General features: G+C 47.4%; 1 protein-coding gene across 1 annotated transcript in view; it reads left to right on the top strand.

Moving 5' to 3' along the window:
• The window catches only part of CSMD2 (CUB and Sushi multiple domains 2), a 542,149-nt gene that overhangs the window by 425,591 nt on the left and 91,173 nt on the right, over positions 1–25,385 (top strand). Inside the window, exons 35-42 of the mRNA XM_044997694.1 lie at positions 2,466–2,669; positions 3,318–3,442; positions 9,147–9,243; positions 10,769–10,873; positions 19,273–19,391; positions 19,503–19,572; positions 22,258–22,374; positions 24,076–24,285. Of these exons, the coding sequence (XP_044853629.1) occupies positions 2,466–2,669; positions 3,318–3,442; positions 9,147–9,243; positions 10,769–10,873; positions 19,273–19,391; positions 19,503–19,572; positions 22,258–22,374; positions 24,076–24,285 (1,047 nt within the window). The remainder of the gene's footprint in view (positions 1–2,465; positions 2,670–3,317; positions 3,443–9,146; positions 9,244–10,768; positions 10,874–19,272; positions 19,392–19,502; positions 19,573–22,257; positions 22,375–24,075; positions 24,286–25,385) is intronic.

The raw sequence follows: 25,385 nt of genomic DNA, 5'->3' as shown, positions 1-25,385 counted from the left end.
TAAGTGGCAGGAGCTCAGGCACTTACAGAAATAAGGGCAGTCCCTGGGCCCGACTGTCTTTTCTCAACCTCGCTCGTGTTGACAAGTATTGTTTTAAAATGTTACAATAACACATTCCATTGTTACAATCCATTACAATAACGAGACTCCTAGTAGCCTGAAAGAACCAAGTCAGTTTCCTCTCGGTTCCAGTCCCAGCTCCACTGCGAGCTCAGTGTGGCTATGAGCAGGTCACTTAGGGCGGAATTTGCCAGGGAGCCTAATCAAGTTAGGTGCCCTGTTCGCTTGAGCGCTTTGAAAAACTCAGCCTATAACCTCTTTGTGCCTTGGTTTTCCCATTTGTAAAACAGAGGTAACAATACTGCCCTGCCTCACAGGGGTGTTGTGAGGGGAAACACATCAGCACAAGTAACACCTGAGATGGTGACAACAAAGAGGTTAAAGTGTTCACATGTGGATGTGACGGAACTTTTCATCATCAGTTGCACCCTCTATAGCCCGTTTCCTCTGTTGTTTGTATGGGTCTTTCACACAGGAGAGAAAAACCACCTTGAACTAATAGGAAAAGGTGATTGCAAACCCCCCAACATTTTTCAGGGGGACCCAGGAGCCAGTGTTGTACCAGGAACTACTTTAAATTCATTTTTTTAAAAAGTCCAAATCTTTAGCTGGTGGTGTCCGTACATCACTGCGAACATGTTAAGTGCTAATCAAAGAATGATTGTGTGCAAGGACTCGTGATTTGTGTGAACTGAATGATTCTTTCTATGTGTCTCTAATAATAATGATAATACCTAGCTCTTTTATATAGCACTTTTCATCAGTAGATCTCAAAGCACTTCACAACCGTTCCTATATTTTATTCTCACAACACTCCTGTGAGCTCGGGCAGTGCTATGATCCCCACTTTACAGATGGGGTACTGAAGCACTGAGAAACTAAGGGACTCTCCCAAGGTCACACAGGAAGTCTGTGGCAGCACAGAGAAGTGAACCTGGGTCTCCCAAGCATGTCAGCACAAAGAACCATTAGATTTGCCTACAGACACACAGGTGGGTGAATGCAGAAACCATCAGAGCACAGTAGGGCGTTGCAGTGGGGATGCTTCCACTCAGGCTAGACTAATCCAGATGCTCAGCTCTGAGTGCCAAACACTTGGGTTACCTGTGCAGTGAAGACGTAGCCAGAAAGACAGCCTCTGCCCCAAACAGCCTCCAGCCTAACTGTGCATACTCAGTATGTACCCTTTAAAGTCAGAACCTATAATCCTGGGGCAGAATCTTTGCCTGATGTTCAGCGTAACATACATTCTTGGTTTGCAACCCTGTCTTGATCTAACTGTCATGCTGTCTGGAATGGGGGTTGGACTAGATGACCTCCCTTCCAACCCTGAGATTCTATGATTCTATGGCTCACAAGCAAGAATACCCCTCGGGCAGACTGTTAAGAGGTAGGACACAAGCCCCAAACTGGTTGTGAGTTCTGTAATTCAGTTTCACCAACCAAGTAACAAGTGGTAAATTCCTCAGGTCCTATACAGCCTTAACATGGAGTCACGGACAGTCCCCTTGGGCATTCCAATCTATCTTGCCACCAATCTGTGACAGATGGTCATTTTACCCAAAGAGAGAAAATACTGAGGTTACTCCCAGTCCCCCAGGTCAATTTGCACCTTTGATCTCACACCAAAGACAACGCTTGTAGCCAATCCTGTAACTAACTAAAGATTTATTAAGTAGGAAAAAGAAATGAGTTATTTAAGAGGTTAAAACAGATAAACGTGCACACACAAATGAGTTGCAATCTTAGGTTTCAGATGGTGAAAGAGCTGCTGAAATATGCCAGTTCTGTATGTCCATTAGGGCTAACCCAGGTTAATCCTGGGGATCTCTTGCTTATGTTTAGAAATCTTTGTCCGTTAGAGTCCAGACATCATAAAAACACCCTAATTCCTTCTGGTCCGGGAGTCCAAGCTGATGAGATGAGCACTTCTGCACCTAACCTCTTCATGGGTGGGGGTGTGGGGGGGAGAAATTGGCAAAGTTTCTGTTCCACAGTGGCCCATTTGGATTCAATAGTCCTTCCTAATGGCCAGGTGATAACACCTTCTGTAGGAATCCAGCATTTTGCATTAGGTGAAGCTTTCCCCCACCCTCTGTTTGGTGAATTACATAGTTTCAGAACAAACATTTTAGTTATAGAGCAAGCACTTGAGAATTACCTTATAGCGTGGGATACAGATATTATAAGTAGGACTAATACAAGCAGTATCCTGCAAGCATGCCATAAAGTCTAAACACATTCTTATAACACTAATATCTATTTTAACCGTACTAATCCACAGGCGAACCAAACTGTTTTCCAGCTAAGCATTAGTCTGTGTTCAGAGAGCCCCAGGGCTGTGGCATGAGCTGGCTCCTGATCTGCTAGCATCACACTAAAATTTTCTCCCTCTGTGTTCAAAGCGGTTCCTCGCACCAGCGCCACGCAATGCAGCTCCGTGCCGGAACCCCGCTACGGGAGGAGGATTGGCAGTGATTTCGCTGTCGGGGCCATTGTCCGATTCGAGTGCAGTGCCGGATATGCTCTCCAGGGCTCCCGGAGTATTGAATGCCTGACTATGCCGGGAGCATTAGCTCAGTGGAATGTCTCCGTGCCTACCTGTCTTGGTTTGTAAACCTGGTTCTGTGGGGGATTAAAGGGAAAGCAAGTTTCTCTGCATGCCTAGCTCTTTGTACTCCTTGTGGGAAAGCCCTATAGAAAGTCATGGAAAACCATCCCCTTTTTCTAGGGTTTTTTTAATGGAATATTGAATTCTATGGGATGATTACAATGACCTTTAGAGAGGAAATCATTTTCTACTAAGGACTCTGCTCCTGCTCGCCAGGTGTGCCAGGGTAGTGCCCAGCAAAGCTGGCCTAAATGGGAGGGTATAAATGGCATTATGCCACCTTTCTTACCACCCTTCACAATGCTGGTGGCTGAACCAGGCCATGCTGTAAATTAGACCAGCCTGAAGGCTGCTGTAACTTGCACCAAAAGATCATGGTTTCCACACTGATCTGGATTGCTGAAATGTGGTGTACTCCTTCCCCATCCCCGCCAACCCCCGATTTGGGGCCAAAATCAGGTTCCCATTGTGCTGGGTGCTGTGCTGTCAGGAACAGAGTTGCAACGCAGATGGTTTTATTCACAAATCACTTTCTTAAGCAATCAACCAGTCTCGGGTACTTTTCTGCCCATACCCAGTGAAGTGTTGGTATTAAAGCTGAGCTCTTCCACATTCAAGTTCTCATTTGCTTTTGCTTTTTTTTCAGTGCCTTGTGGTGGAAACTTGACCGAGCGTAAAGGCACCATCCTTTCCCCTGGCTTCCCTGAGCCCTACCTGAATAGCCTCAATTGCGTGTGGAAGATAACCGTCCCTGAAGGAGCAGGAATACAGGTACCATATTAAACAGCTGTCACTGCAGCGTGATGTTGAGAGAAGGAACATACTGTATCTAGTGCACTTGTAGAGGTCAAGTACCATTAAGTCGCTACTACTCAGAGGTAGGAGATCAGTGTAATTCTTTTCTGGAATCAGACATTCATTTTCACCCAGGCTGGCAAGGTGGATGAGATTTCAGTGGGAGGATTACTACACGGGGAAGTTGGCCAGCAGAACTACAGAGGAATAATTAAACCGCTATAGCTATGCTAGTATAACTCTCTGTGTAGATGCTCTATTCTGGAATAAAAGTGAGTCTTTGGGTACGTTTACACTTACCGGGACGGTCGACGCGGCGAGTTCGACTGCTCGGAGTTCGAACTATCGCGTCTGATCTAGACGCGATAGTTCGAACCCCGGAAGCGCTAGTTCGAACTCCGGTACTCCACCGCGGCAGGAGGAGTTGCCGGAGTCGACCCTGGAGCCGCGGAGTTCGCTTCCGCGGCGTCTGGACGGTAAGTAAGTCGAACTAGGGTAGTTCGAATTCAGCTACGTTATTCACGTAGCTGAATTCGCGTACCCTAGTTCGACCCCCGAGCTTAGTGTAGACCAGGGCTTTGTTGATATAGCTTATGTTGCCTAGAGCAGCCGCGTGGTGTGTAATGATGCAGGTTTAAGTCATATAAACTATATCAAAATAAATCATTTTTAGTCTGGATTAGATTATCCGCACAGGGTCTGTACCGGCATAGCTATAGCAGTATAATTCTACCACTGTAGTTCTAGTAGTCAGTTTCTCCACATAGTGAAGCCCTGTGTTTTGGTTTCTCTGGCACTTATCAGTCCTCCACAGAAACCCTGTCACAAACCTGAGGAGGCTGAGAATTAAATTCATTCAAAACACATCACAGAGACCAGTCCTTTAGATAAAGTTCCCATCCTCACAGGAACGTATCTAGCTACGTTACGCTGGCATCAATTGATGCAGATAAGATGGATTCATTTAATAGGGTTCATTCATTGCACGAGTCTGATAATCGCTGGGCTTCTTTCTTCTTCTTTATACCATTTTATCTGCAGGGGTTTTGTTTATTAAATGCTCTTATTTTTTTATCAGGCGTTCTGTTAATAGAGCTTTTTTTCCCCTCTCTCTGCAGCAATCATAGCTGATGGCAAACACAGTAAATGTATGTCTTATGACATGCTTGTTCTGACATCAGGTACACTTTTATTACCCTGTCCCTATGTGCTGCAGATCTGCGTCTGACACGAAGCGACCAGGCTGCATTCTGATCTCTAGGACACCAGTGTAAATCTGAAATGATTCCATAGACTTCAGTGGAGTTACTTCAGATTTACAGTCGTGTCACTGAGATTAATATCTTGCCTGATCATGGCCTGTCACATCCGTGACAGTTTAACAGGCGGAATGGAGGGGATAAGTGCTCTGTGGCTTCTAAAGGGGCTGTCACTGTTCCCAGACTGGCAAATTCCTGCTCTTGTTTTGTATTTTAAGTCCAATTAACAGAATGTTTTGCAAAGGTGCAAAATGCATCACAGATTCCTTCCCACTCATCTGAAATGTTAGCCATTAATACAATCAAATTGCAGGAGGCTCCGTTTAAACATGTAAACAGTCGATACATTTTGCAAAATGTTTGGGACTCACATTATCAAGAGGTGATAATTAATTCACTGATTTTTTTTAAAGTGATATCAATAGATTCCACCACTTGTAATGCAAAGCGTCAGTGGGAATGTTCTCAGCACATGCAGGCAATCATTGTTTTTACATTCCTACATTGGGTATGGAAGGAAGTGAATAATAATGTAGGCTGGTAAGAAAAAACATGTCTTTCATTCATAAGTGCTCTCCCCGTGATTTCATCTCCCCATCATTATGATGCATCTAATAAACCCTCCCACAAACCATAGTGGGTAAAACTAGAAAAAGTAATATGAGGAAAATCAGGAAATAATCCAAAAGCCCTTTTTCTACTAAGGGTTTATCTACAGGGGGGCACTCAGGAAAGTTAAAGTGGATTAGTTAAACCTCACTAAACCCATGTGGACACTCTTATTCAAAATTAAAGTGGCCTTAATTCAGTTTACTTTACTTCCAGAGTGAATTAAGATCATCTAAATTGAACAAAGCCAATTTAATTCTGAATTCAAAATGTCCACCCTGAAGTTTAATTATAAATATATGGAGATGTACCTATCTCATAGGACTGGAAGGGACCCTGAAAGGTCATTGAGTCCAGCGCCCCTGCCTTCACTAGCAGGACCAAGTACTGATTTTTGCCCAAGATCACCAAGTGGCCCCCTCAAGGATTAAACTCACAACCCTGGGTTTAGCAGGCCAATGCTCAAACCACTGAGCTATCCCTTCCCCTTTAACTAATCCACCTTAAATTCACCCCTTTTCTTAATTTGGATTAATGTCTACACAAGGACACTCAGGATCAAGCCCTAAAGGTGACCTGCAAAGAGGAAAAAAAATAAGTTTGGGTTTATGCACACGAGAAACAAAAATCATCTTGCCTCTAAGTGAGCATCAAGTCAATCATTTCCAAAAGCTTAACCAGCGCAGTTCAGCATCCAATACCATGGTGGTGCGTAGGGCCCTACCCAATTCCCGGTCCGTTTTGGTCAATTTCGCGGTCATAGGGTTTTTAAAATCATAAATTTCATGATTTCAGCTATTTACATTTGAAATTTCCCAGTGTTGTCATTGTAGGGGTCCTGACCCAAAACAGAGTTGTGGGAGGGTCGCAAGGTTATTGTAGGGGGGTTGCAGTACTGCTACCCTTCCTTCTGCGCTGCTGCTGCTGCTGACAGCGGCGCTGCCTTCACAGCTGGGTGCCCGGCCAACAGCTGCTGCCTTCCGGCTGCCCAGCTCTGAAGTCAGCACAGAAGTAATGGTGGCAATACCAGGACCCCCTGGTCTCCCCCATGGAATCCCTATAGCATAGGGTAAAAGCACACAAAAGACCAGACTTCACAGGGGGAGACCAGATTTCGCGGCCCGTGACGCATTTTCACGGCCGTGAATTTGGTGGGGCCCTAGTGATGAGTCATCAGCAAGGGACTGGCCCTCGGCCCTTCAGCACAGGCCTCTGCCACTTGAGCTAAAGAAATAACCCTGTTAGCCTGGAGCAGCACTTCTGCCCATGCCACTCTTCACAGGGGGCCACAGTGCGTTTCGCTCTTGGTGTGAGTGGGGATATGGATGATGAATAGATCCACAGCTTTACCCATGAAGACGCACATAGACCAAGGGGCAGAGATGTGGATCCAGATGACGTGACCCTTTCTGCTGAGGAGGCTGATGTTGGTTTCTGATTCTTTTTCTCTGCTGGAAGTTTCTCAGCTGAAGAAAAGTTTGCAAAGAGCCACTGGGCTTTGACAGGTGGAACATGTCACCATGAAGTCTGCCTCCGGGAGCCGTCAAGAAAAGGGATGCACTAAAGGCAGCACAAGAGCGATTACTCTGTGTTTGACCCACATAGAAGCAAAGCCAGCATCTAGTTATGCTTATGCACCCCAAGGCGCTCTCTGCACTGAGGTGGACCACAATGTAACCAGAGCCACTTAGCCCTGAGCACCTTATGTGCCCCATCCCCCCAATTACCTCCTTTTGTGTGTGAAATGTTCAGAGTTATTAGATACTAATTTAAGTATCAGTTTACCCCCGTTCTATACAACAATTAAAGGTTAAACAACCGTAAATCAGAGGAGGCGGCGAAACGAAAGCTTTCTTAGCAGCAACGAGTCAGCAGCAGGGGGTTTTATGTAATCAATGCACCAGCTCGCACTTCTGCCATGAATTATTCATTCTGGGAGCAAACCTTCCTGTGAATTAATTTCTATACATGCCAGAAAATAGATGCAGATCCCTCATGAATCCACATCAGTCTAGAATTAGAACCTTAAAATGTTTATGTCTTTATAAACATAAATAAAGGAATTTTAAGACAGCAAATGAAACCCACTTTCCTTTGTAAAAATGTAAGTAATAATTGGGGTGCAATTATGCAGGCTGACAGGTATTGACTCTGTCAGTGTGATAGGTAATGACTCCACAGGAGTCATTAGTATTCCAGCTAGATAGACTCGGTTTGTTTAAAAAAAATAAGGCTGCAAAGTTATTTTATCATTCAGAGTAAATCAAGCAGGAAAACAGGTTAAAGTGCCAGAAATAATGGTTTGATTTTTTTTAACTTTGCATTAGCAGGCAAAAGGAAGTCAGGCATTTGGACTGGATTTGTAAATGCAGCATGTAGGCATTTTAGAGGAAATGGGGGTGTTTTCGTAGGATTTCCAGATGGGCGGGTGGGGGGAGGTGTCTGGGAGTGTGTGTGATTATATATAAATCAGGATTTGTCATGTCTAAAAGTACCTGTAAGTGCTTAGTCCTGCAAATTGCCTCCTGCTGAGCTCAGTGCTTAAAAGAGTAATTTCATTGAATTTAACGGGACTTCTGCTGATCATAAGCATTGGGATTGGTAAGAAGTATTTACATCATCCAAGCGAATAGCAGCAATACGTATATTCAAGAGCCCTGGAAATGAGAGAGATTCTATCCAGCCAGCCAAAATGCCCAAATGTGGGTACAAAATTCCATCAAGTTAGGCACCTAGGTAAATGGTCTGATTTTTGTCAGGGGCTTAGTAGCCACAGCCCCCATAGATTTGAATGGGCACACAACTCAGCACTTCTGCAAATCCAGACCTCTTCTATAGGAGCCTAAATATGGGTTTAGGTGCTGGGGACCGTCAAAGAATGCTAAGGGTGCCCCACTGTCTTTGATTTTCAGAGGGAGGTGGGCCCCTAACTCTTAGGCTGCCTTGAAAATGCCAACCTAGAAGCACAGAGCAACTTGTTTCTCCAGCACTTTGAATTCCTTGTCCCTAGAAATACTATTAGAATCTGTCTGAAAAGGCATCAAGAGGGAAAAAAAAGTCTGCTGGTAATCACTGGAGGTGTTCCTGCTGAAGAATAGGAGCTATTTCAGAATGCAAATGCCGTATCAGTAGCTGTAGAAATTTTATTTATTTGGTGATTTTTGAAACCCCTGCTCCTGGAGTCATGTGATTACATAAGAATCTCAGTTTTCATTTTTAAAGTAAATTTCCAGCACTTCTAGTTGTAGGGAAAAGCTTGAAAACAAGGCTAGAGTGCACCCAAAAGGCTCAGAAACTGAAGAAAAATATGAACCCACAATTAAAAATAATCATCATCGTATCATGAGTTTCAAGCCATTCTTGTGATTTCTGATCACGGGGCATTGGCATTACTGTACATGGGAGCATCTTCCTTCTGAAAACATCACGTTTTAGGGTGAAAACGTACAGAACGCTGCAGGAATTTTGCCAAATTGAAGCAAAAGACCAGATCCTCAGCTGGTGCAAATCAGCTTCTGAAGTCAAAGGAGCTGTGCTAGGTTGCACCAGCTGATGATCAGGCCCAGTATATGGACTGATGCTTTCCAGTTTTGCTGTAATCATTTCACTCAGCCCAACCAGTGACATTCTGAGACTGAAGTTCTGTTAACTTTAGTAATGCATCGTCACGGGCAGAGTGACCGTTTCTAGTGAGATCAAACCACGGGACACATTATTATCTTTATTAATGGCTCCATGGTTGGTATTACTTTTGCCTATTAACAACAAAGGTACTGAGTGAATGATATTCTTTTCTTTGTTTAATCTTTCAGATTCAAGTGATCAGTTTTGTCACTGAGCAGAACTGGGATTCCCTGGAAGTGTTTGATGGAGGGGATAATACGGTCACCATGCTGGGAAGTTTCTCTGGTAGGTGGCTATTTAAAGTCCTATTTGCAGTATTCAGCAAAGCACTTAAGCACAAATTTAATTTCCATTGACTTCAACTGGACTGCAACATATGCTTAAAGATAAGCACATGTTTAAGTGCTTTGCAGGCTAGGGACGGATTTAAGCATGTGCTTAAATGGGACAGTGTGCTTTGCTGAACTGAGGCCTTGGGCTATGGTTGGCTTCAGAAGATGCCAGCAGAGAAACTTAAACATGGCACTGGCTGGTCACCTTTGTAGTGTTGTTAGGTTGGTAACAGCAGTACCATGTCCTCTTAGGGAAAATGGAGGAAAGCGGTCTAGTAAGTAGGACCTAGGAGTCTGGACTCTTGCCTCTTATGCTCCAGCGATGGGACTGACCTGTCACTTGGTGACCTGGAAAAGGTCAGTTAGTATTGCTGAATGTGTCCACACTAGAGAGTGTTGTACCCATTTTCCAGCAATGTTCCAGTGGTGCAGTAGCAACAGTGTAAATGCTAGTGTAGGGCATAGTGTTTGTACCACCCTGCTTGTGAAAACCTGCTGTAAATCCTGTCTGCACTAGCACTCTCACCATTGCTAGCATTACTAAGCTGCACCATTGCTGGGTGCAAAATGTTGTGCTTTAGATAAGGCCTCTGAGTCTCATTTTTACACATCTGTAAAATGGGTGCAATTCTATGGCACTTTCCCTAAACTGCTCTACCAACCCAGTGCTTGTACAGTGTAAAGTCCAAGATTGCCGCTGCCTTTGTTAACAATGAAAACAGGAAAAAGAGAACATCAAAACTAACTCAAGCTTTCTCTCTAGACTTGGTTGCTAATATGATTTCTCCCTCAGTATCACTCAGCCATCACCCTAGATCCTCTCATCCCAGAGAATGAGATTACCTTACATCCAAATAGGTTAAGAAATCACCTGCATCACTGAGTCACCAGAACCCTTTTAACCCTTTCCCTGCAGAATCAACACCTGGGTGCAGTGTTTCTGGCAAAAACTTGCCGTCGGTTATTCACAGCATTGTGAGATTTAATTGCTTAACATTTTTCAATGCTTTGAGATCCTCAGATGAAAGGTTCTGGGTCAGATTCATAAAGAGTAGCGGTCACTGCATCCAGGACTGCCCTTAGTCACATGTATAAGATAGAAACACTTGCACCTGCTAATGTAATAGCTACCAGACTCGGGGCGGCGTAATGCACTCCTGGCTTCCCCAGCGACTCAAGCTCCACTCCCATTCATCCTCATCACCAAGTCAATCTCTCAATCCCCCAATCCGGCTGCTCTCTGGCTGATAAGACTTTAGGTGATGAAATGTGTCTCTAGGCTTTGGAAACATCTTTTCTGACCGTTCTTGGCTATTCCTCTGCTGGACTCATGAGAACCTGCTCAAACTGAGCGGGCTGTTAAATTAAAGGACTTTCTGTTCTCAGATTCTTCTCAGATTTATGCAGCAAATCTCGGAATATAAAGGGGAGGAGAAAAAAACACCTTACAGTACCATACATCCCTCCTCTTTTCCCAGGTACGACGGTGCCTGCTTTGCTGAACAGCACTTCGAACCAGCTCTATCTGCACTTCTACTCAGATATCAGCGTGTCCGCCGCGGGATTTCACTTGGAATACAAAAGTAAGCGCAGCTCCCAGATGGGTTCCTGTAACAGCACACGCTCTAGCTTTGATCCTGCAGGTCCTAGCATGAGGTGTAAGGCGGTGACCATTCAGTGCAAGTGGAGGCTGCATAAGGTGGGGGAGGTTAAATGCTAGGTTTTGACCCGGTGCTCAAACACCATCCAGGCCTACTCTCTTGTGGTCAAGTGCACAGGGTGTAAAAGAGGTATTCATGCGGACATAGAATAGACGTGGCCAAGGAGGTATTTTCATACATGTGATCCTCATGCTGCGGCTGATGCGCTTAGCTGTGACATCCCCTGTGTAGCCTCGCCCCTGTTACAAGGCAGGAGTACGTTGGCAGCCTGCAGGTTAATAGATCAGGGTCCCCTGCACTTCCTTGGCACTTCATACCTTGCACTTACACATGCTGTACTCCGCTGCTGTGCCATGTCAGTCCCCCAGTGCAGGAATGTGTGTGGCGAGCGTAGGTGCACGGCTGTCCTCCAACCTTGACTTCCTCCCTGTGCTGGGATGCAGAGATCGTTGCTGTGGGCACCGCTTTGTAATAGCACCTGGCCCTATGTGGAATGAAAGAATAGAAATGAATGTGGGCTTGCGACAGTGTCTGTCTTAACCCACCTCCCATCCCAATGAACTTTGTGAAGCAACAAGTGAGATGCTGGCAGTGCAGCGATGGTGCAGATGAATATGGCGGGGGCATGCTTATTAATGACTTTCACAGCTTCAGACATCAGACCTGGGAGGCTTATTAGCATGAACTGAATAGAAACCCCTGAGGAAGACCTTCCCGCCAAAGCAGCTGCTGCCCCAGGCAATCTAGGACGTGTTCCATTGCTGTCTCCCAGATTTTTATTGGAAAGATTCACGTGTTGGTGCATCCCCAATCGCTGTTAAAGGGTCTGACCACTAGGGATCTACCATCAACCAGACGTGACGTAGGGTCACTTCCCCTTCTTGGACCTCCACTCTAGGAGGATGTGGGAGCATCACATGGGTTTGGACAGGGAGCCTGGAGCCATCCATACGAAAGGGGGCCTGGATCATGTGCATCTCTGCAGGACACTGCGTCTGACTGGAGTGGGGGTGGGAGGGATTTTCATTAAAGAGAACTGGCAGGTTTTGAACATGAAGCCAAGGGTTCGTTCTTCCTGCTGCCTGTACTTTGATTCCTCATCTATGACCAGATCTGGCCAATCCAGAAAAGCTCTTTTGGTAAAGCTACAGCAGACAGCTATGCAGAGGTGGCTGTAGGTATCTGAATGATAGCTGGAACTGAGTCCAGCAATATACGAACTGTAGGTAGCAGGATGATAGCTGTTATGAAATTGAAGGTATCTGTAACAGCAGTGGAAGCAAGCAAGTTTTTGCATTTACAATGTACGTCTACCACAACCAATCCAGGGCATTCTCCGCTCCCTACATGCGTGGAGGTTAATATTCAGAGATATTCTGACTCTCTGACTCATGCCTGAATCAGTATCAGCAGCACTGAGCTGATGAGAGATGTGCTGGGACTCTTGTCTCCTTTAATGGAATCTTCCTGCAGGCGATGTGAACATAATTGTTTCTTGCTGGACACCCTGTCTTGACAGCTGCTCACTAACACGACTCTCGCCTTCAGATCTTGAGCCAACAGATTGTGGGTTTTTTTCTCCCCAAAGCCGCAGATAGATTTCGACTGTTTCTCATTTGCAAAATGTCCACAAAACGGCATAAGGTCCTGTGCTGTACAGGTGCCTCTCTGCAGAGATTCTGTGCCCTTGAGAAATGTCTGCTTCTACCAGACTTTCCAGGTTGCTTCTGTTTATGCATCAGAAGCCTGTGTGTGCTAATGGTAAAGCAAAACGGCAGGAGAGGAGGAGGGCTTGGGAGAGGCTAGGACCCTGGAGTCAGACTCAGGAGATACAGGTTATGAGCTTGCAGAAGTCTCTTCCCCTTTCTGTGTCTCCTCCCACCTTTTGTCTGTTTAGTGTGTAAGCTCTTCAGGACAGGAGCCGTCTCTTACTATGTGTGTTTGCAGCACACCGCACAGCGGGGCCTTGATTTCATGGGAACCTGTGGGCACTACTGTAATGCACAGAAATGATTCTGGATTTTATTTGCTTCGTGGAAGCACCTGGAGGCCCCAGATCAGGGGGTCAGGGCCCCATCGTGCTAGTTGCTGCACTCACAGATAATGAAAAGACAATCCCTGCTCCCAAACAGCTTGTGGTCTGAACAGCTTCTCCTTGTAGCCGAGCCACTGGCTTGCTCCATGGCTGGGATCCGAGGGATCAATGTAGTGGCCCAGGAGTCCTGTGTTCTAACTGCAGCTCTGTCAGCGACGTGTTATGGAGGCTGGTCACTTAATTTCTCCATGTTTCAGCTCCCCATCTGTAAAATGGGAGTGACAGTTTGCTGAGAGGATCGGTTAATATGTGTCCTGCATGTTGAAGTTGTTTGAGATCTGCCTTTGGGGCTGCAACCCTTGTGCCGGTGTGGGAGCTTTGACATCCCCTGGGAGCAGAGCCGGCCCTATGTTGCCTGGTGTTTGGCACGATATAATGCTTCGCTGTTTCCGCTTGCTTGTTACGGGTAGGTAGCAGGGCTATTTATTTCTCCCGCCATGTGGCAGTGATCTGTAGAGTATTTCCTCATCAGTGTCTTGGCCAACACTGTGCTCCAGAAAGCTCAGTTACTGTGTCGGGAACCGCTCATCTGTTTGGCACACAGCCAGAGGTGGAACCTAGAGCGGCAGATGCTTCAGTGAACTGTTAACCACAGCAAGAGCTGGTGGAGATGGGCTGGGAGTGTCTCTTCTCTGATTTATAATCATTGAACCGAGAAGGGTGCAGGACAGCAGCTGTTGGGAGCGAGGCTGTATCAGGAACAAGCAATATCCTCTTTGATCTGAACCTGACAGCAGTATTACCAGCCCCAAATGTTCAAAACCCACGAATCAGATCCCTCAAAACCATGAGATTGACTCAGGGTGGGCGGGGAGGGAGTTTAGCGTTTAAAGTTTATTCTCTTTACCAGATGTTCATTTAAGTCATTTGCTCCCTGCCTACGGAGTGTTTTGGTTTGGGGGATGGTAAGCTGTGGCTTCATATATAAGACCAGGGTTGGTACCCAGGACCTCCAGCACTGAGAACCACAAGCCCCACCACTTGAGCTGAAGGCGCGCTCCTTTGTATGTGAGTGAGTCGCAGGCTTTTATACTGCTTGGCCCCAGCAACTGTAGCAAAACACAGTCCCATGCACAGAACCAGCGTCCCAAGGCTGCAGGAGTTTGCAACCCATCTAGATTCCTTGATTTGTAAGTCAGAAGGGACCATCATGATCAACTGGTCTGATCCATAACTTTTCACCCACCGATTCCTGCCACATAACAGATAGGGGGCCATTTGGTAAGGAGCCAATATACAGAGACACCACCATGGATAGAACCCCGGACTGTCAGCCCCCAAAGCACATGGCTTGGCTAGTTGAGCTGAAGAAGAGCTCCTTTACCCGTAAGTAGCAGGCTGTTGCCGTTGCCAGAGCCGGCTATTAGGCAGACAGTAAGCCTCACTGCCCAGGGAAGATCTCGTAGCGTGGGCTTTGCTGCAGGAGGCGTGACTGCGTTCATCTCTCTGCAAGGATTGGGAGGGTTTTCAGCTGCTCATTGGCTCATCTGCTAAACCCTCCCTCTGCGCTGTACCGAAACAGATACAGGAGAAATGCCCTGTGTGGGAGCATGTGACATTTCCAGGTCTGAGCCGTTCCATGTTGCTCCCTGCTGAGCGGTGTGTCGGGGGGAGGGGTGTTTGAGCAGGGAGTTCTCTCCTAACGTTCACAACCCGGGTGCGAGGGGAGGGTTGGAGGGAATCTGTTTAGCTGGTAGTAGGGGGAAGAGTTTGAAGAGACGCAGTTTGCATAGAAGGAGGCATTGCATAGGGCCCCACCATATTTTTTGCCATTGTTTCCATCCCTCTTTGATGGTCACTAGATCAGCTTGGGCCAAGGTCCTTCCCACTGACTGGGATAACTTCCCTGCATGCTGCATTCTGAGTGGGGAGGGGGGGAATTGCTTCCATCTGTCCTTTAAAGCAGGTCCTAGAGATGAGCCAAACCAGATCCATGTTTCCAGCTCTCCCCTTGCATCCAGGAACTGAACTGGAGGCGAGAGCTCTCCCCTAACCACATCCAGGCACCTTCCCCTGTTCTCTAGAGTTCCCAATGGGAGTGTGAGGCATCATCTCTGCTCTCTTGTGGCCTTGCTCTGAGTTAATCTTGAGAGTGAGCATTCAGGAGGGTTCGCAGCTTATACAAGTAAATTACCTCTGTATTGCATTCCATTGCTGAGGTTGAGAGCTCTTGGAGCAGGGACCTGGCTTTCTGATCTGTGTTTGTAGGGTGCCGAGCACAAGGGAGCCTGGTCCATCAGGGTGGCTCTTAGGCTCCACAGTAATACAAACAACAATACTTATTATCCAACTGCAGTTCCTTGCCCAGATACACACACACTCACACACTCTCTCTCTTTCACCTGGAGACTGTTTGGCACCGGAGCTTTGCTCTGTCCACAACTTGGCTCCCAACATCTAACCCAGATGGCAGCTCCCACTCAGCCGGCCATGCTGGAGAGCTCAGTACCACCTGCTCCCGTCAAGAGGGCCCTGGCCTCTGCAGTTTCGGGGTGGAGATGAGAAGGCCCAGGCTGGCCCCAAGGCTGCCTTCTGTGTCTTTTGTCTCTGGCAAAACCACGGTTGTGCCCAAAAGCTGTGCCAGGCCCTTCCTGGCCCGGCTACGATTGCCCAGAGAGGGGTAAATAGGGCAGCCTCCAAGCTCCCAGCATGTCATCTCGCCATTCTTCCATCCCTGACAGACATGTCGCCCTACAGAAGCTTCCATAGTAACCGCAGAAGGGTCCTGCATTTCCTGCCATCTCCTCCACCCTCACCCCTGTTTCCTGCCACTTCCCTTAGTCCCCAAGGTCATGCACGGATTTGCTCTCTCCCTCTTGTCCCCTGCCATGTTCTCTCCTTGAAGCCCAGTGTCGCTCTGGTTTACGGCTTGCCTGTCTGCAAAGGATGCTGTGAAAGTGAGTCCTGCCACTCAGGCAGCTGCCCAGGGCTTGTCATCCCTTCTGGGCAGTGTCTCTGCTACGGAGCGCAAAGAGCCTAGGAAGGAGGGTGCAAAGGATGCTCCCCAGCACGATGAGAAAGGGGCTGGCCAGGCATGGTTTGACATAGAGGCAGCGGTGTGAGGCATCGGCAGGGCCACCAGCCCACCTGGCAGATCTGCTTCCCATCTGTTTCCTCCTCTCTCCATCCAGCCCATTGTTCCCAGCAGTGTACACATCTATAGCCAGATGCCGCTCTCTCTCTCCATGCAGCCTGCGGGCGCCCCCGGGTGAATGCTGCCAGACAGGCACGGGGAAGAGGCTTGGGTGGGTCAGCAGATGAGCAACTTGCTGGGGAATGCATCAGTCTCCCACATGTGCTGCAGGGTGTCTTGCCCTCTCCTTCTCAGGGGCGGGTGACCCTGGTGCTTCCTAGCACTTGTTTGATTGTTGAGGGAGACCATCAGAACTCGGTGGGGATCCCAGGTCTCCTCATTGCATTTCCAACCCCTCCTCCATGCCTACCAACCCACTTGCAGGCACGTGCTAATCCAGCCAGTCAGCCATGGTTTTTCCTAGCCACTGGGCAGCAGGTCGCCAGATGTGCCCATATCCCATGACTTTCTTCCCACTGGGCTTTTGTTTCTTTACTTGAGGAGATTTGCTTGTAGAGAGAACCTGCGTCCTTTGGGACTGCCGTGACCAGTGGGCCAGGAACAGTCAAACCTGACCCATCAGGCGCATCCTTGGGTGGTGGTGGTGAGATTGGAGTCATGATCAGAAAGGGTGGGTTTGACAGCTTTGGTAGCCCAAGAGAGGTTGGTCATTTGCTATGAAGACTCTAATTCAAGGCAGTGGTTTGAGCATGGGGCAGAGAGTCAGTAACTCCTGGGTTCTGACCCATTTTCTTCTGTTGTGCGACCTTGAGTCATTTCACCACCCTCTGCCTCAGTTTTCCCTTCTGTGAAATGGGGATAAGAGCACCTCGCTCCTAATGTGTTCATTAGTAAAGCAGTACCTTAGTGCAAGGTATAAAAACAAGAACGCCAGCGAGTCCATGAAGTCTAGCAATGATGTGGCTACTGCCATTGATTTTACATGGAAGGCCCCCAGATACTACGGTGATGGTCAGCAGTATAAAACCCTGAGGTGGATAGATAATCATGGTTCTCATCTGAGGCATTGGCTGAAATATACTGGGTGCCCCATTTTGGGGTCCGGTTTCCAGACTGGGACAGGAACTTTCCAGCTTGTACACTTAGGAACACTGGAAGGAAGCAGTGTGAGGTGAGCTCATATGTAGTATTTCTTCCACCTCTCCCCCGATCTGATCCCTTAAGAAATAGCCCTTATCTCCACATGCCCAAAAGCCAGAGGGAAATGAGTGGACTTCAGCACCGAGGATGACTCAGTCACCCACTGTTCTGTGTGAGAAGTTATTCAAATCTGCTCTCACTACTCCCTGAAGGTCAGGAGATACAGCCACGCACGTGGCCATGTGTGTTTTCTTGCCAGGAAGCATGACTCTGGTTTCAGAAGGGCAGTCGCCATCAAACTCGTGTCAACGTTATTTCTTTTTTCCCCTGCTTTCTAGTTCAGCCTCCAGCTTGTAGAGTCGAAGCAGAAAGTTAGCCCTTGGAATGATGCTGAAGGTTATCTTTTAGCGACAGCTGTTAGTGTGGTGAGTGAGGGAGGTTCTGGCAGGCAGCTGAGCTACAGTGGGCATGAGGTGACTGCAAACTACTGTCTTAGTTTTATCTCCATGTGGCTCCACGGAAGTGGGAGATGGGGGAATACATAAAGAGGAGAGCACCTCACCCGACATATGACCTTTGGGGTTGCTAATCCTGTTTGCAGGGGGCCTCCTTCCCATTGTAATTGTAGCCTGGAAGGAAACGGGATTGAGTAAAATCTTCATGGAATATTCAATGTAGATGCTATGAGAGACCCACATCTATTACTGTTACCTGTCTCGAATGATAAATTCATTCCATAATTGAAGAAAAAGAGGGAGGGGGCAGAGAGAGAGGGGAAAAATGGGATTGTGCCATCTGTCCCCAAAACGGATAAATTACATACAAGAAAAATAATGTACTCTTTGTACTCCAAGCATGACTCAAATAAAATGGAGTTGGTCAAGCAAGGGACAACTGGGATTGGCTTCCTCTTCTTACAGATCAGGCAGCGTCGGATACAGAATGATGTACAGCAACATGAATACAAACACAATTTAACATTCTCAAGGGGGCTTTGGCTGCCTCAGTGCTTTGCTTTTCTACTCTTTGTTACTTTAAAGACTGATGTATTGTTGCTTATGTATAATACAGCAATTATTACACTGCTGACTAGACCTGAGTCAGTGAGGGCTGATCAGTAGCATTCATGCCTGTCAACCAGAAGGTTACATCTTACTTATTCATATCCGACGAATACTCTCCCCAAGGGAAGTGTTGGGAGCCCACTCATGCAAGACGAATAAAATTGGACTGAATAAAGCACTAGAGAATAGAGCGGGGGGAACTATTAAGATACCAGAGAAAGCTGCCGAGGCCAGGAGTGTAAATGAGTTGCTGGAGCTTCTTCGTGGAGGATGGAGACAAGTGATTAGGGCTGTTAGGAAGACGGGAGCCATGGCCTGGGCATACAGATCAGCTTAGGTGGCAAAAGAAAGTCGCACGGGATGCAGCACAGACTTCGTTCTAGGGATGCAGCTTTCTTGCTGATGGCCCTTGGGGGTTGTGGCAGGTACAGGTGTTCCCAGCCCAGAGGTAAATGGATTCTGTAGAGGAGGGATTAGAACGAGAACCAATGGGGTAAAATGAAAGAAGGGTGAATTTTAGGTGACTAACAGGGGGAAATAAGGCAGTGGTGAGTTCTGTTAGACCCTGCGATGGTCTCCCAGTGGAAGTGACGGAAGCCCCATCACTAGAGGCATTCAAAGCTGGACTGGGCAAGGCATGCCACGATACACTGTTTTGGGGGGAATTTCATAGGGAGATGGAGATGGCAAAATGGAGTTTCCCCGTCTGATTTCTATGGGGGAGGTCATTAGCGACCATTGAAGGGACGTAGTGAGTTAAGATGCAGATTCCCCTCTGTGGTTTATGCCCATTTCAGTACACATGCTCAGCTGCATTGGATCTTTCTCTGTGTTTGCTCCTGTGGTCTCTCTCCCCCTTGTTTGTCATGTGTTTGTAAGTATGATTCTTTGTCCCATTGAGACCCAAGGTTCTTCCTTCTCTGCCTTTGCCATAGTTCACATTCCCCTCTCTCTTTGAGCGTTCAGTTTCACGCTTTCTTTTTCACAGCCGTCGGCCTGTCCAGCTGTCCGGAACCTGCAGTGCCTGGGAATGGCCTGAAGATTGGCGAGAGGTACTTGGTTAATGATGTCGTCTCCTTTCAGTGTGAGCCAGGCTATGCCCTTCAGGTACTAGACGCTTGCAAATCCGGAAGGTTTTTGTTTTCTGGGCTTCAGCATTGCTGTGAAACGAAGAAACCCCAAATCTCCTAAACAGCTTATTTTATTTATTTTTTGTAGGGGCACTCTCACATTTCCTGCATGCCGGGGACCGTCCGGCGCTGGAATTATCCACCTCCACTTTGCATCGGTAGGATTCGGGCCACAGCTTAGCTGCTTCTATACGGTGCACTTTTATCATGTGGGGGAATAAGCGTGGGTGAAAAGGGAAGGACCGGTCGCACTGGGACTGGTGTCCAAAACAGCAACAAACCTTGGTTTGGTTCGATTCACAAAGCCCCATCAGTGAATCTACATCACAGAACCATCACTCCTGTGCAGAGGGAGAGCCATTCCCGCCACCTGTCATTCAGTGGTGGTCACCCTGCAGGAAAAGAAGAATGGTAAAGAACCAGAACCTCACCATGCCTCATTCACCACGCTTGCCTGCGGTGATGCCCTGGGGAAAGGTGGTGGTGGTGAGTTGCCAGCAGCGTTAAAGGTGGTGGACCGTTAGGGCCCATCCTGCTCCTGTTGAGGAGAACAAGTGTCAGGCTATTGATTTACATAAGGGCAGGAGCAGGGACTGTAGAAACAGAGGTGTGAAGGCAGCTTGCGGGACCTTTTGGGTTATTTTAAGGCAATATTTTGCTTTTTAACAACTCTCGATGTTTAATATTCATATTCTGCACTTTATGACTTTGCGAGAGAGACATTTATGCATTTAATAGCGTTAGTTAGTTAACAGTTATTTCAGGCCCCTGCTGCTCCAGCTCACATCATTTAGCTTTAAAGTAATTATAATAGCTGCTGGCTCTTTTATCTGATGATCTACAGGCCAGAAATAAATAGAGAGAGACTTACAGCAGAAATAAGTGAGCAGAAAGGACTCCTGCCAATGGGAACTGCTTAGAAAGGAGCCGGAACCCCTTTGGCTCAGCATTATAGTCAATAAATTCAGGTGCTGGGAACGGCGTCTCAATACTGCAGCCACGGGGGCCTCCAAGATTAATGGATAGATAAGCAAGAACAAAAAACTCTTATATTCTCGTTACTAGGATGTATTTGTGTTGGCATAGCACCTGGGAGCCCAGTCATGGACCAAGACCCTGTTGTAGACATTAGTGTCTGTGCAGTGCCTAGCACAATGGGGCCCTGATCCATGACTGAGGCTTCTATGCGTTACCACGATGCAAATGATACGGGGGGTTGATCCGGATTGTCCCTTTAGTGTAGTGCTGGAAAGTTCTGTCTGTGTCCCCCTCCCCATACACGCCTGCCTATCTGTCTACCTACCTACTTCTCTTCTCCTCCAAATCCCAGTGATGTCACTAGGGGGTGACCACTTTGCAGGACCGGGTCACTGCTGTTTTAATAAAGGAACACAGTGTGCGTCTGGGGTTGCTTCGTTCAAGCCTGGGAGCGTAAAGCTGGATCCATATTTAGGCGCCTTAAATAAGGGTACGTCTCCGCAGCCAGTGACAGCCCACGGCCGCAAGCCTCTGAGCGCAAGTCAACAGACTCGGGCTTGCACTACCGCACTCAACACAGCCGCGGAGACAGCACGTGTAAATTGCGGCTCAATCTCTGAAGCCCGCCCCCTGCCTAGGCCTCAGAGTCCAAGCTCCAGCCAAGTTGCTGTGTCTACACAGCTGTTTTTAGTGTGGTATCATGAGCCCCATGAGCCTGAGTCTGTCGATTTGGGCTCAAAGGTTTACTGCCGCAGGCTGTGTAGACCTGGTTTTCAGAGATGCTGAGCACCAGCAGCTCATTGAGTGAAAATCAAGCAAGTTAGCAACTTGTGTGTATGTGCGCGCGCGTGCCAAGCATCACCCAAGTATGACAATTTTCACCTAAATGTAAAACCAGAGATTGGATTCTTCATCGTTCTGTCATTTCCAAACCATATACAAAAGCCCCCAAAGCACTGGAGAAAACATATTAATTCCCTGGCAAGGTTTGCTGGCTTCTTTCAGTTTATTTAATCCAGATGTTTTCCTTTTACATAATTTAAGAGCAGTTATGTTAAGCAGACATCAAGGGGGGGGAGGGATCTTACAAGAGAAGCATTGTCAGACGTGAGCATGCATAGTGATATGCTGGACAAAGAGAAATCTGTACCTTCCGTGTCAGATTGGATTAGGGATATGAGTGCATGTCTTCTGCTGGAATGTATTACAAGAGTAACACAGAGGTCAGTCAGATAAGATGGTGTCTTGAGTTGAAATTTAATCTGTCGTCTTTTGTAAACATCTTGTTTGTTTTGATGTTTGTGCACTGGCCTTTGTAGAGGCTGCATTTGAGCCAACTGCATATATACATTGTTCTGTATTTATAAGTGTCCAGAGTTGGCTAAATATCATACCAACTGTTCCACCTTGATTTGGATCAAACGGAGGCACTCAGGATCAACGTAAGGGGCTAGACAGACAGATTTCTTAGCTGTATTTTGTGCCTTATTTAAGAAAATGAAATAGTTACCGCCCGCAGGCCCCATTGGGCTTGATACTGCACATACACATGGTAACAGATGCCCCCTGCTTCTAACACCTTACAACCTAAGGTCCCAGTGCTGTGGCCAGAGCTGCTCAGAGGTATGGATCCAGTCACAGGATAAGAGCTTTAATAGGGCAGACACAGAGTGCAGGAAAAACATGCAACATACTAGTGAGGTGATCGGAGTGATGCTTGGCAAATATCTCATTAGTTCCATGGGGAATTTTTCTTTTCTCTTCCATAAAATAAATGGATGGCTGCGGCTGTCTCCCTGTGTAAATGGTAAGTGACCTTTCCGCAGATCCTTTCCATTAACATCAGGCCCTTGTCAATCTTACAGCCCTATGCGGTGGGACCGCAGAAGAGATGGAAGGAGTGATCTTGAGTCCTGGGTTCCCAGGAAACTACCCCAGTAACATGGACTGCAGCTGGAGGATCTCTCTGCCCGTAGGGTTCGGTAAGGCTGCCAGTTCTTCAGACGAACACTGTTGCTTCTGGGTGCCTATTTCTGCTTGTGGCCTATGTGATGGTAGACACTCGGGGGTTAATCTGGAAGGACTCACTGCACCTGCAATGATTCTCTGGGTCACTTCTGAATTTTCTGGACTGAAGCTTTCCCCCTTGTTGTAATCACGCATGCCTCTGTATGTTGGGGTGCAGTCAGGAATGCAACAGCCTTGCCTACCCCAGCTGGCCACCCAGATCATGGCTCAGCCACACACCACAGCACGCGGAAAGGGGAAGAGATTTGCCTTGTGCTCTCCTTCTCCCTTCCTTGTAGCACATCTGCTCAGGACCCAGTCACAATCCAGCCCCAAACAGTGCAGCGTAGGAACTCTGGCGGCACTGGGCCATTAGCTTGAGAAGCGTCCCTTATAGAACAACTGGAAGCCAGCTGAGGTGTTTAAAGGGCAAATCAAGATACAATTAGACCATGGTCTCCCTCTAAGCGGTGCTTGAATGCTAAATTCTCTCACTCTCTGTGCAAGATCTGAGTGTTTGTCTGACTCGTTTCTGTCAGAAACCTGGTATTCACAAGGCAGTGGAAGTGGTGATCTGGTCCCCATGCTGAATTTATCCCTGAGAGAGCATTAGTCTGAGTCAGTGGTTCTCAACCTGCAGTCCAATCAGCACAGAGCTGCGGCCCATGTGACATCCTCTGGGCCATATAGATAGTATTGGATGCAGCCCATAAAACACATTCTAGGCCACATATGCAGCCCACCATGGTAAATAGGTTGAGAACTACTGGGAACAGAGGGACTCCTCTCTCTGGATGGATGGAGGTAAGGTAAGGTGTGAGCCTATTTCATGATGTGTGTGGCTTGGACATAAAGGGTGTGTCTACACTGTCCACTAAGCCACATTTGTGAGACTCGGGCTTGTGGACTCACTGTTTCCCTGCCCATGCTTGAGCATCCAGGATGCTTTGTAAATCAGGGTTTGCAATTGCTGGACCCGGGTCTTTCAGCCGTGCTAACACGTCCATACTGCACTGCACAGATCTTCTGACCTGGGTCTACAGAGTGACCTGCATCCACACTACAAAGTGCCAGGGCATGGACCGAGTCACAGCTGGACCCAGGCCCTCACCCATCCAGCTAGCTGAATCCTAGGACCCAGGTCCTGAGTGCTGACCCGAGTCAGATGGATTTGTGTGAGGTTGGGCTCACACCTGAGTCAGAGCCTGAGCCTTGTGTACAATCCAGACATACCCAAAGGGCCTATGTTCTTAAGCAATGGTTCCCACTGAAACAGTGGGGTGAATGATTTTTAAAAAGAGTACGAATGTTCAACGCTCCAGCACTCAACTGCTGAGTGTCCACTTGGCCTACTGTGTTGCAGCACTCCAATGAAATAACAGGAATGAAAGAGCTTAGCTGGTACAGTCAGTACAGCAGGTGCTTTCTGTCTGGACATACCTGGGACATTCAGCAGCACAGCAAATGTATTCTACCTGCATATAAACAGGTTCCTTCAGTCCACCTGCATGCACCTGGTATGTTCACCACCATGCTCATTGTGGTATCAGACACTTGATGAATATAGTTCCATGTTCTGCTCCTTGACCCATCAGTATTTGCCGATTTCCAAACTAGCAGACTGGCTTGACTATTGCATTCATTTCTTCTCCTCCTCCTCCTCTTCTCCTGCTCAGGCGCCCACATCCAGTTTCTGAACTTCTCCACCGAGCCGAACCACGATTTCATTGAAATCCGGAATGGACCGTACGACACCAGTAACGTGATTGGCAGGTTCAGCGGCACTGAAATCCCGGGCTCCCTGCTGTCAACGTCACACAAGACCACCGTGTACTTCCACAGCGACCATTCACAAAACAAGCCAGGGTTTAAGCTCGAATACCAAGGTAACAAGGCCACGGAACAAGCAGGGAGGAAGAATCCTGTCCCCAGGGCTGGCAGTGGAGAGGGAACGGATGGAACAAGAGCTGCTCTTGTGTTGAATTTGTATCATGAGGACTTAATCCAAATGAGTGGAAAGGTGTTACATGAGATCCATACTTAATCCTAATAGCTGGGTTCCGTTCATCCTGCTGTGGCCTAAGGCAAATAACAAATGTTCCTGTAGTGCTTTGTAGCAGTGAAATGCCTCAGAATTAATTCTGGCCAGACTGACTTTGATCTTGGCTCTCTAGACTGTTGTATTCCACAAGAAGTAGTTCCCAATGGACATGACTTTGCCTTGGAATTTTGCAGGTGCTTGTCTTTCTAAGTCTAAAGTCAAGTTTGGATCCTGAAAGCTCCTCTCTGTTTCCTGGAGCTGCGATGCATTCTTGATTTGTGCTGAGATGGGTTGTGGAGAGGGGAACTGGGCATTTAAATTGAGAGTGGGAGCCGAGAAATAAATTAGCACCAATTGAAAAGGAAACCCTGGTCTAAAGTTTCACAACTGACCAGTGAATTTGAAGAGCGTCTTGTTTTGAATCCTCAGCTTGAGATCACCTTACAGGGAGTCAGGTTTCAGAGGGGTAGCCCTGTCTGTATCAGCAAAAAGAAGGAGGAGTCCTTGTGGCACCTTAAAGACTAACAAATGTATTTGGGCACAAGCTTTTGTGGGCTAAACCCCACTTCATCAGATGATGTTAGTCTCTAAGGGGCCACAGTACTCCTCGTTCTTTTTACAGGGAGTCCTGATTTTCAGGGCGATCGGGCTCAACTCTCTCAAAATCAAGCCCCATTTAAGGTGTCTTAAGTCAGGCACCTGAAAAATTGAGCACCCCCGATCTCTAGTTGCTGTTAAACATGTAGGCCCCTGAGCAGTGAATGCCTGTGAGTCTGTGAAACCCTCTGGGCAGGAGCTCTGTGGGCGTTGCTTGTTGAAACGTCTCAGGGCTGGTCCACACTAAGAAGGGGGGGTCGAACTAGGGTACGCAAATTCAGCTACGTGAATAACATAGCTGAATTCGAAGTACCCTAGTTCGATCTACTCACCCGTCCAGATGCGGCG

This window comes from Mauremys mutica, chromosome 23, assembly GCF_020497125.1.
Source record: "Mauremys mutica isolate MM-2020 ecotype Southern chromosome 23, ASM2049712v1, whole genome shotgun sequence".
Taxonomy (NCBI): domain Eukaryota; kingdom Metazoa; phylum Chordata; order Testudines; family Geoemydidae; genus Mauremys; species Mauremys mutica.
Note: the sequence above shows the minus strand (reverse complement) of the source record. Positions and strands in the feature narration are given on the sequence as shown.